The sequence below is a fragment of the Lampris incognitus genome, chromosome 11 (assembly GCF_029633865.1).
Source record: "Lampris incognitus isolate fLamInc1 chromosome 11, fLamInc1.hap2, whole genome shotgun sequence".
Lineage (NCBI taxonomy): Eukaryota > Metazoa > Chordata > Actinopteri > Lampriformes > Lampridae > Lampris > Lampris incognitus.
This window is the reverse complement of record NC_079221.1, coordinates 1,566,703-1,578,869: the sequence shown is the minus strand read 5'-3', so window position 1 is coordinate 1,578,869 and position 12,167 is coordinate 1,566,703. Positions and strand designations below refer to the sequence as shown.

Genomic DNA, 12,167 nt, shown 5'->3' with positions numbered 1-12,167 from the left:
ATGCTGATATAGAGGAGAGGTCGGGTGAACTACAAATGGGGTTTTGTCCAAGAAAAAAAAAACGGATGATGGGTTTTGGATGGTGTCAGGCAGTTTGCTCTGTGCCTTTTGTAAACTCAGCATAGGCCACAGTTTGCGTCAACCTAACAATCCCTTTACTGGAGGGATGACGGAGGCACGACTCCCATGCTGCCTTGTGGTATACAGAGTCTGGAGGAAGGGCACGTCTCTCCATGTAAGGCCATGCAGCGGTCCGCTTGTTCATGCAACTGTAAACTTTGCAAAGAATCAGGCTGTGGCGTTTATGTTGCAAAAAAGAGGGCAATTAAATCCTAACAAATGTAAAAGTCTGGATGCAAGCTGTATGGCGTCGAAACCACATTATTAGGAAGCATAAAAGCAAGGCTGGGCAGAGGGGAAAAGGATTTAAATGTGTTAGCAGTTTTAGAATGGGAGATCAAATATCCTTTTTAGTCACACAACAATGTGCGTCACTGATATGCTCCCGCCGCCGGAGGAACACATGACCTGTTCTGTGAGTAAAGTATCACTACATAACACTACGTATCACTACATATCACTACGTATCACTACGTATCACTACGTATCACTACGTATCACTACGTATCACTACATATCACTACGTATCACTACGTATCACTACATATCACTACGTATCACTACGTATCACTACGTATCACTACGTATCACTACATATCACTACATATCACTACGTATCACTACATATCACTACGTATCACTACATATCACTACATATCACTACATATCACTACATATCACTACGTATCACTACGTATCACTACATATCACTACATATCACTACATATCACTACGTATCACTACGTATCACTACATATCACTACGTATCACTACGTATCACTACATATCACTACATATCACTACGTATCACTACGTATCACTACGTATCACTACATATCACTACATATCACTACGTATCACTACGTATCACTACATATCACTACATATCACTACGTATCACTACATATCACTACGTATCACTACGTATCACTACATATCACTACGTATCACTACATATCACTACATATCACTACGTATCACTACGTATCACTACATATCACTACATATCACTACGTATCACTACATATCACTACGTATCACTACGTATCACTACATATCACTACGTATCACTACGTATCACTACATATCACTACGTATCACTACATAACACTACATATCACTACGTATCACTACGTATCACTACGTATCACTACATATCACTACGTATCACTACGTATCACTACATATCACTACGTATCACTACGTATCACTACGTATCACTACATATCACTACGTATCACTACGTATCACTACATATCACTACGTATCACTACATATCACTACATATCACTACATATTACTACGTATCACTACATATCACTACGTATCACTACATATCACTACATATCACTACGTATCACTACATATCACTACATATCACTACGTATCACTACGTATCACTACATATCACTACGTATCACTACATATCACTACATATCACTACGTATCACTACGTATCACTACATATCACTACGTATCACTACATATCACTACGTATCACTACGGATGGTGGGCTTCTTACTTGGTCGTCTGGATCAGCTCACAGAAACATGTGGGCCGAGGTATTCCCCCTCCCCCCTTTAAAGAGGCTGCGCCCTCGTGCGTCCGCGCACACCACAGCAGGAACGGCCGCACGCTAACCGCTGACCTCGATGAGATCCGCTGATATGGCCGTTTCCCGATAACAGGAGAGAGGAGGGGGAATAGAAATGAAAAAAGAAAAAAACAAGTCTTTTGATTACATTCTTTATAAATTGCTCGAGTTTCCAGGCTGACTCTGAGTCGCTGCTTTGGGGTTTACGCATTTCTCAACCATAACGGCGGTGAGTACGTCTGCTGGCTCTTCCTTTGCCCTTTACAAGTTTACACTGAGGCTGGTATACAAGGTTACACTGAGGCTGGTATACAAGGTTACACTGAGGCTGGTATACAAGGTTACACTGAGGCTGGTATACAAGGTTACACTGAGGCTGGTATACAGGTTTACACTGAGGCTGGTATACAAGGTTACACTGAGGCTGGTATACAGGTTTACACTGAGGCTGGTATACAGGTTTACACTGAGGCTGGTATACAGGTTTACACTGAGGCTGGTATACAAGGTTACACTGAGGCTGGTATACAAGGTTACACTGAGGCTGGTATACAAGGTTACACTGAGGCTGGTATACAGGTTTACACTGAGGCTGGTATACAAGTTTACACTGAGGCTGGTATACAGGTTTACACTGAGACTGGTATACAAGTTTACACTGAGGCTGCTATACAAGGTTACACTGAGGCTGGTATACAGGTTTACACTGAGGCTGCTATACAAGGTTACACTGAGGCTGGTATACAAGGTTACACTGAGGCTGGTATACAAGGTTACACTGAGGCTGGTATACAGGTTTACACTGAGGCTGGTATACAAGGTTACACTGAGGCTGGTATACAAGGTTACACTGAGGCTGGTATACAGGTTTACACTGAGGCTGGTATACAAGGTTACACTGAGGCTGGTATACAGGTTTACACTGAGGCTGGTATACAAGGTTACACTGAGGCTGGTATACAGGTTTACACTGAGGCTGGTATACAGGTTTACACTGAGGCTGGTATACAGGTTTACACTGAGGCTGGTATACAAGGTTACACTGAGGCTGGTATACAGGTTTACACTGAGGCTGGTATACAAGGTTACACTGAGGCTGGTATACAGGTTTACACTGAGGCTGGTATACAAGGTTACACTGAGGCTGCTATACAAGGTTACACTGAGGCTGGTATACAGGTTTACACTGAGGCTGGTATACAAGGTTACACTGAGGCTGGTATACAGGTTTACACTGAGGCTGGTATACAAGGTTACACTGAGGCTGGTATACAGGTTTACACTGAGGCTGGTATACAGGTTTACACTGAGGCTGGTATACAGGTTTACACTGAGGCTGGTATACAAGGTTACACTGAGGCTGGTATACAAGGTTACACTGAGGCTGGTATACAAGGTTACACTGAGGCTGGTATACAAGGTTACACTGAGGCTGGTATACAAGGTTACACTGAGGCTGGTATACAAGGTTACACTGAGGCTGCTATACAAGGTTACACTGAGGCTGCTATACAAGGTTACACTGAGGCTGGTATACAAGGTTACACTGAGGCCCGTTTTTTGAAAATTTCACAAGCTGTGTGTCAGCCAGGCATTTTTTGGCGTATTTGGATAGATTTTCTATACAAATGGTTGCTCGATTTCAAACACATCTGATGTAATTGCTCTAGTGATAACCAAAGCAACCTGATAAGTCCATTTCATATTGGTGACTCCTGTGACTGATTATATATATATATATATGTATATATATATATATATGTGTGTATATATATATGTATATATATACATATATATATATGCAAAGTGCATGGCAGAATAGACCATGTGGTTGGCCAAATATCAACTTTAAACAAAGATTCCAGTCAGACAAGGTTTGCTGGTGTTTTGTGGCAACGAACAGTGCCCATTTCAGTTTTTAACTAAAATATTGCATGCTTATTGATGCAAATTCGTAATTTGTGATAATAGACTATACAAATAAAACTGACTTGACTTGACTTTTTCTACACAACTGTGGTTATTCCCTGACATTGTTTAAAACAGCTCTAAACACTGTGGGACTGCCTTCTGGGAAGACTCACTTGTTTGACAGCTATTTCCTGCTTTGTTAATGGAGCATCAGCATAACGCTTAAAGCTATTCCACTGCCATTCTCCTCCCTTAAGGTTAAGGAAGATGGCAGTGCTACCAGGATTTATCTTTATGTGCATCCTTCAAGCTGCAATTCCTCAAGATTTAAGTCCTCGTGGACCAAGGGTAATACCAGGACGAGGTGATGACCCATACAAGACGCCACAACCACCAGCCCCACCACATACTAAAGGTTGTGAGAGTGAGTTAAGTGTATTTAGCTTGGGAGATGATCCTTGATCTTGAATGTGAGCTGTTGAATTATATTATTCACACCTTTGTAACCAGCGAAGATGCTATTTTTCGGCCATTTTAGTGCATTTTTACACCTTTGCTGATATTCTCCACAGTGGTGGTCGATTGTCCCATCAGACTGTATTTCGTCATCGATACCTCGGAGAGCATCGCCTTATGGGAGTCCCCTCCCGGTGAATTGGTAAAGAAAATCAGGGAGTTCACTAAGATCTTTGCCCAGAGACTTGCTGTTGAGGAGTACAGGGGCCAGGTCAGACTCACCTGGTCCATAGGCGGGTTCCACTTCTCCCAGACGCAGGAGATCATCAGTCATTTCTCAACCCGGGAGAACTTCATTCGGAGCAAGCATGATATCCGTTACCTGGGAAAAGGCACCTATATTGACTGTGCTCTCACAAACATGACCTATCAGATGACCCACCACTACACGGGGCAGAAGGCCTCCCTCTTCTCCGTGGTGATCACCGATGGTCATGCTACGGGAAGTCCGTGTGGCGGGATCAAGGTGGCCGCAGAGAGAGCCAGGGAGCAGGGGATCCACATCTTTTCGGTGGCAGCCACCAGACATTTTTTTGACGCAGGAATGAAGGCGATAGCCGACTCTCCCGCCGAGTTGTACCGCAATAACTACACAGTTGTGGATATTGTTAATGGGAAACCAAAAATAATTACTGATTCCATCGACCGCATCATAAAAGCCATGGTGAGTCAAGACTTTTCTCTTCCATTGGAAGTTTGAATACTAATTGCATGATTAAACGAACATTTGTCAGTTTAATTGGTTGTTCTTGTTTTTTACAGAAATATCAAGCCTATTTAGAGGTGAGACTACTGACTGTGGATGACGCACATCCTGTTTGTATCTAATGACCTCTATACATGTGACCTGAGCATTGGTATGCATGTATGACCTTCACGCGTCGATGAAAGCTTTTGAGCACATTGTGCGTCTCAGAAATGAGCAAGGCCTTGCAGTTTTACGGAGACTTCACGTCCTCCTCCACTGCTGACTTGTGTCCCTGTGGTCTTGCAGTGTTATAAACCTTCATGTCTGGAGACTCCTGGTGTCCCGGGGCCAAAAGGGCATCGAGGTGCAAAGGTGAGCGGCTTAGGACGCTTATTTTCTCTCTTAATTTCCCCAACATATTTATATATTTATTTTGATCTTTTCTATACAGCATTCAGGATAATATTTCATTGATTAACAGGGCGCAAAGGGAGAAAGTGGACATTCAGGATCCAAAGGTCAAAAGGGTCCTCAGGTGAGCAGATTCTGACGCAGGAACTTACTTGTATGGACTAACATTGCTGTAAATACGTTGGCATCAGGACTAATTTATGATTTCCAATTCATTTAATATTTGATAAAATAATAATGATGAAGAGGAATATTACAGTTGTTCTTCTGCTTCCTGTTTACGTCAACATTTGTTACCTCCACTATCAATATCAGTAGCTGTAGTAGTTGTCGTTTTGGAAACGCTACTGTCTTTATCATCATACAGACTGACAGTTATTGTGAGAAAGGCATAATGTCCCATTGATGTCTCTTTTTTTGTGTGTGTTACAGGGTGACCCTGGTATTGAAGGTCCAATTGGACGTCCTGGTCCAAAGGTTTGTTGGTCGAACTAGATGGATGCCTGGCTGCATGTTGTCAGTAGATGTGCACGCTGGCTGTCATCACGTCAGTAACTTGTTCTTCTCTGCTCTGTTTTAGGGGGAGATTGGTTTAATTGGTCAAAAGGTAAGAGTTCAGTTTTCTGTATTCATATCTGCTGTTGTTCTCTCAAACTGAAGTGAATACCAGTTTGACTTACGTTTCCTTTTAAATGGACAGGGGGACCTCGGAACAGATGGAGCCAAGGTAACGAAAGAAGGAAACTCTCTGATATACTGTGCTTATTTTGCATATTATTCAACTGTGTTGGATATCTACAGGAAATACCAAAATCCTCATTTCCTAAGAGGCGGCTGTGTTTTCCGTGTTGTCTGACCTCCCACTATTTAGGGTGTGGCAGGATTATCCGGTAGGAATGGGACAGATGGACAAAAGGTGAGTCTTTGTCCTCTGGGGCAGTTCACTAAGGTAAAGTGCCTCGTTTCAAGTGACTGGGTGTTTTTTGGACGGCAGTATTAATGTCTATGCAAAACCATCAGGGTAAAGTTGGCCACATTGGTGCTCCCGGCTGCAAAGGTGATCCAGGCGACAAGGTGAGCACACACGTCCCTCTTAACAACCTGGTCATGCCCAGTGCCTGCTTTCTTGGTGGGAAGTCTTGACACATCTCACCATACAGCAGTGTGTTTCGGTGTATTGCACTGTATCGTATCACGTTAGATGACATATGATTTGTTGGTTATGATGTGTCTCCGGAAGGGACCAGACGGCTACTCGGGGGAGCCTGGAGACATCGGGCGACCGGGCACTGTGGGCGAGAAGGTGACTGACTTGTGCAGATTTCAATGACCATCGCTGACTCTTTAATTGCCCCTCACATGAGCGGGCGGGCCCTAAGTGAGCGCGGTGCTAACTGGTCCTCTGTGTAGCTGTGTGTTGTGTTCAGCTCGCGCTACTTCCTCATTACTGACTCATTCTTATGCTTGTCATATTGTGTTCATTTAGGGTCATCCCGGCCGCCCGGGGAAATCAGGTCCCCCGGGCCCTGAGGGGGCCCCAGGTCTGGAGGTAATAGTTGTAAACAAAACAAAAAACAGAAAGCATAACTTTAGAGAAGACACCTTTTGAGTCAAGATTATGCTTCATTCATCTTGATCCAAACCATTGAACTGGAATTTCCTTTGCCAAGGGTGACAGAGGAAATCCCGGCTATCCAGGGCTGCCGGGAAAAAAGGCGCTGACGGTAGAGTTTACAACCGATTTCATTTCATTACGGCAGCCATTACTGAATCTACCAGAAGTGCTTCTGAAATGTCTGTTATTCTGTCTGTTATCTTGCAGGGGGAGACAGGGACACCTGGACCAAAAGGCGAACTTGTAAAATTATTATTATTATTATTATTATTTGTATATGCCTCAGTGTGTGATGAATGATTGTAATCATTATTTAACAGGGAAGGAGAGGAAATCTTGGACCACAGGGAAAACTGGGTGCTGATGGGCACAAAGGAGAAAAGGCAAGTCTAGAGCTGCTGTAGAGGTGCATGGCTCTCATCAACTTCAGATTAATAATTTCTGTTCATCCTCAATTTTCTTTTATCTATTGAAGGAGGCAAAGAATAAAAACTGTTAAAAAGCAAGAACCTTCTAAAACACAATTTGGCAAAGTCAGAGACACCAGCTTCAGGGAAAAAATCCCCACGGCAAAAAGGCAAGCGGTAGTGAGCGAGAGGTGTACAGTACAGAAGCAGTGCTAGTCTGAAAGCCCAACAACTTATGAGAAGCATCAACAACACTCACTAGATTCATTTGCCAGAGCCCTAATCCTGTATCAGCTCTGGTCAGAACTAGACCCTCCAGGCTTGTACTTTACATGTTCTCCAGCCACATCCACAGACAAATTCCTCACATATCTCGCTGATGATGGAAGTACTGCGCCAACGACCGTTAACATTGCATTTGGTATACTTTCTGTTATGATTGATGGTATTTGTGCAAACTCTGACGTGTTCATTTCTCTCCAGGGAGAAAGAGGGCCAGAGGGAGGCAGAGGCCGTGCTGGAGAAGATGGACTCAAGGGTGCAAAGGTGAGAGGGATTGTGGATGGGTGGACTCTGAAAAGACAGTGACTCAGCAGCTGCAAGTCTTCCTTAGAATTTCCATCACTAAAGTTACTCCTTTATGCACTCTGTCCTGCCAAACTAGCTCGAGGCGGGGACTTAGCAGGAAACACATGAGAAAACCTTTTTTCATATTTATTTTGTTGTATGCAATGCCAAGAATTCATGTAAACAATGAAGACTGCAGCGTGTATTTGGGGTGTAGCAAGTGCACTGGTCAACAATAGTGTTTTCTCTGTGTTACTACTCTCCTTTTCAAGGGGGGCCCAGGATTACCAGGACCACGGGGCCAGCCAGGAAGCCCAGGGAGCCCTGGTGGAAACGTATGTTGTCTGCAACACTAGGTCCAAACATTTATGAGGAAGGAGCATAGTATAAACACTTCACATCATTATAAACACTGACACAACCCACTCACTCGTCAGCCTCCTTGTTTCAAGTGGATTATGAACAAATTTCAGTATAATTATAAGGTTGATGATAACGCTTTGATGGGAGCTCAATTGCGGCATAGGGCACCATGGGGAACCATGGAGATCCTGGACGGAGAGGGGACCCTGGCCGGCGTGGACCCAAGGTAATCAGAATATCGGCGAAAGTATTGTAAAGATTAAAAGGGCTCTTAAAGCACACTAGCATGCACACTAACGTATTAATCTCCGTTCTGTTCTTTCTTTCTTTCCCAAGGGAGACATAGGAAGGGGTGGATTCAGCTACCCTGGATCAAGAGGACCTGCTGTACGGTTTTCTACATGCCTTTTCTTCAATGTATTTGTCTTACTAGACTGTATTAAACTCTCAAACCAACGCTGTTCTTTCAGGGAGATAGAGGTGATCCGGGCAGAAAAGGGCCCAGGGGGAGCAGGGGGGAATGTGGCCTCAAAGGACTACCGGGAGACAAGGGACTACCAGGAGAACATGTGAGTGAAATCAGCGAACTGATATGGACTCCTACTAGTTTAATCCCAGTCCTGTCCAAGGGCATGCACATGTGCACTTAACGGCACGCTGATCCCCAGCACCGACGCAGGAGATAAGCGCTAACCCTGCATGACAGTTTGAGTTGAAGGCCCACATATGCACACTGCGTGCTTGGCTAAAAAGAGGGAACACGTGACTTACTATTACGTGTAGTGTGCTGTCTGGCTATGTGGCCAGAGCAAGGCAGCAAGTGGAGTAAGAGGCTGAGTTTATTCCTGGCACTTGGGATAAAAACATCTACCTTAAGACATTTGATTAGATCCTTTGTCTCTAATGTGGTTCATGGTGAAATACTGCAAAATACCAACAAAAAGAAAACAAAACTCCAGAGAGACTTCAGAGACTGTGCTCCACGAATCGTGTTACTAATTCAGTAACATGGGCTCGTCGTGTTCTTGAGAAACATAATGGAAATGCATCCAATCCAAACAGAGGAAACGGTCTTATCCAGAAAAGCCAATCCCTTTGGCTGAAAACTGAACATTTTCTGCTGTTTAGGGGGAGCCAGGCCCACATGGTCAACCGGGGGCAAGAGGGCCCAGAGGACGAGCTGGACCTGATGTAAGCTACAGCCGTTACACTCACACTGGACTTGATACTCTGCAGATTCTAGATCAAATGACATCTCTCTGTGTCTGGTCTTTTTACAAAGGGGGACATTGGACCTATAGGAGACCCTGGGCTGTCTGTGAGTAACGCTTGAAAAAGCCTTAACATTTGAAACGTGTTGCCTTCATTTATTCTCCTACATCAGTCATAGCCACGTCACGATCGGGGTTGGAGGTGAATGTGTGTTAACTCTGACCTAGCTCCTTTTCATAAACCGAGCAGACTTTTCTTGCCTATTTAGGTTGACATGAATATTTTTTTGGCTTTAATTCATATATCACACTGGTCAGCTGATATGAAATATGAGTGTGTCCTTTATAGTTACATGAGGTGATGGTTTTGAAAGGGGGGGAAGGGTTTGCTGTCCTGGCCATGATCTGTTTACATTGTTGGCTGCTTACAGACCTTATTATTTACCATTACCTCGCTGATTACTGTTGATCTGACTCCCTTTAAAGGAATGTGACGTTATGACCTATATCAGGGAGTCATGTGGTTGTTGTGGTAAGTGATAATCATCACCACCATGTAGGACAAGTTAATGTACACAAAAGTGCAATCTCGACATACGATGCGCTTTATTTCAACAAATCTCGTTGTCTCCTGTCAGACTGCGAGAAGCTCTGTGGGCCCCTGGACATTGTGTTTGTCATCGACAGCTCCGAGAGTGTCGGACTGACAAATTTCACCCTGGAGAAGAACTTTGTGATCAACACCATTGACAGGCTGGGCTCTATGGCCAGTGACCCCGCATCACTGACCGGTACACGCAGCTTAAATACACCCTTGAATTTGCTCAGAAGGATATATAGAACTACAGCCGAATATTTCCAGACACCTAAAAGATAGTGGACTGGATTTGAAGGGTCAGAAGGAGTTGGACAGCAAGACACGCTGGCTCTGTACTCGTTGCTCATTGGATACGACATAATGGTTATAAGATCAAGGTGGAGACTGTCTGCTTCCGTTGTATTGAGGCTATTAAGTGAGCAGTTAACACTAACACTTCAGACAGTGTTCCCTCAGCTCTGAAGTAATGAGAGTATGGAGCCAAATGTAGAAAAAGATATCATTATGTAAAGTGCTAAAATAACAGACAACGGAAAGTATATCACTTAATGTGTTATGATGGCCTAGCCAGTTAGTGAGCATACTAGATAAGAAAAGACCTAACTACCGTGTCATGGGTTTAAAGCCAGTTTATCAGGCAAACTCCGTCTTATGCAATAGATTGCCAAAATAAATGATCTGAAGGAGCAACCTTTGCAGGTGCCAAATAATGCATTGGAGAATCTGTAATCTTTGGATATTGGCCTAACTTTCTTGCCTCCCATAGGGACGCGAGTTGGAGTTGTACAGTACAGTCACAATGGCACCTTTGAGGCCATTCAACTCAATGACCCAAACATCAACTCCATGTCTGCCTTCAAGACAGCGGTGAAGAACCTACAGTGGATAGCTGGGGGCACATTCACACCCTCGGCCCTCAAGTTCGCCTATGACAACCTTATCAGGGGCAGCAGGAGAGTCAAAGCCAAAGTGTCTGTGGTGGTCATCACAGATGGCCGCTTCGACCCGCGTGACGATGACAGTCTCCTCACCTACCTTTGCAGCGACACCAGTGTGGTGGTTAACGCCATCGGGGTTGGTGACATCTTTGGACAGACAGGAGATGATGAGATCCTGGGGTCAATAGTTTGCCAAAAAAAAGACCGTGTGACTGGCATGAAGCGTTTTGCAGACTTGGTGGCTGAGGACTTTATAGACAAGATGGAGACGGTGCTCTGTCCAGGTGAGCCTCTCCATCGCCATGTGGATCGACTATTTTGCAGGATCTTTGTAAATTAAATGTATATCCTATCCTAAATATCACTTACAGCTGAAGCTATGCTTTGTTCATCAGGACAGCTACAGTCCTTTGACAGCTGTACATTTTGGTGAGTCTTGTCTGTTTCATTACCTTTAGACCCAGTTACAGTGTGCCCTGATCTCCCCTGCAAAATGGGTAAGTTTCATTTACAGTGAGTGAACTGTTACTCATCTAATGTTGGGAGTACAACATAACTGAGAAGTAATCAGGTGAAGGAAGGACTTGTGATCTGTCTTTACAGAGCTCGACGTGGCTTGGTGTGCTCAGCGTCCAGTGGATGTGGTTTTCCTACTGGATGGCTCTGAGCGCCTTGGCACCAAGAACTTCCGGAAAGCTCGTGAATTTCTGCATGAAGTAGCAGAAACCCTGACCTTGGCCAGGACTAAAAATGACCGAATGCGGGCCCGCCTGGCATTGATTGAGTATGGCAAGGAGAACGAGATCCTCTTGGCCTTCCCTCTCACACACGACCCGGCCGTCATCGCCGACGGATTGGCACGGCTGTCTTACTTGGATTCTTCCTCCAGTGTGGGGCCTGCCATTTTTCACAGCATCAACAATGTCTTGATCGCCAGAGGAGTGCGTCAAACGAGGCGCAATGCAGAGATTTCCTTCGTTTTTATCACCGATGGCATCAGCGACACCAAGACCCTGGACGAGGCTGTCTCCGCCATGCGCAGGGCAGACATCGTCTCCACGGTGATCGCCACAAGCAGTGACGTTGACCAGGAAGTCTTGGTCAAACTGGCCATGAATGACCAGGACGCCATCTTCAAAGGAAAAGAATTCTCTGACATGTCCCACTCCACTCTCTTTAACCGTTTCATGAAGTGGATATGTTAGGCGGGGCTGCTCGGGTGGACATA

The 12,167-nt window shown here is 44.5% G+C and overlaps 1 protein-coding gene across 1 annotated transcript; it reads left to right on the top strand.

The window, feature by feature from the left end:
• The first annotated feature begins 1,759 nt into the window (after positions 1–1,759).
• Positions 1,760–12,160, top strand: LOC130121301 (collagen alpha-2(VI) chain-like). The gene is made up of 28 exons (XM_056290193.1): positions 1,760–1,943; positions 3,883–4,049; positions 4,198–4,805; positions 4,904–4,924; positions 5,136–5,201; positions 5,311–5,364; positions 5,673–5,717; positions 5,821–5,847; positions 5,941–5,967; positions 6,112–6,156; positions 6,261–6,314; positions 6,481–6,543; positions 6,727–6,789; positions 6,911–6,964; positions 7,063–7,098; positions 7,176–7,238; positions 7,746–7,808; positions 8,102–8,164; positions 8,356–8,418; positions 8,529–8,579; positions 8,663–8,761; positions 9,321–9,383; positions 9,475–9,510; positions 9,890–9,935; positions 10,042–10,194; positions 10,768–11,223; positions 11,398–11,436; positions 11,543–12,160. Exons 2-28 carry the CDS (start codon positions 3,893–3,895, stop codon positions 12,142–12,144), a joined length of 3,117 nt encoding a protein of 1,038 aa, XP_056146168.1. The 5' UTR covers positions 1,760–1,943; positions 3,883–3,892; the 3' UTR covers positions 12,145–12,160.
• Positions 12,161–12,167: the final 7 nt, after the last annotated feature.

What these genes read in the sequence shown, in the direction of transcription:
- LOC130121301 (XM_056290193.1), top strand. Translation starts at nt 3,893, where the DNA reads ATGGCAGTGCTACCAGGATTTATCTTTATGTGCATCCTTCAAGCTGCA. An exon ending in CTGGACCAAAAGGCGAACTT is followed by an intron (nt 7,099 to 7,175) that starts GTAAAATTATTA and finishes ATTATTTAACAG; the next exon opens with GGAAGGAGAGGAAATCTTGG. An exon ending in GGAGACGGTGCTCTGTCCAG is followed by an intron (nt 11,224 to 11,397) that starts GTGAGCCTCTCC and finishes CATTACCTTTAG; the next exon opens with ACCCAGTTACAGTGTGCCCT.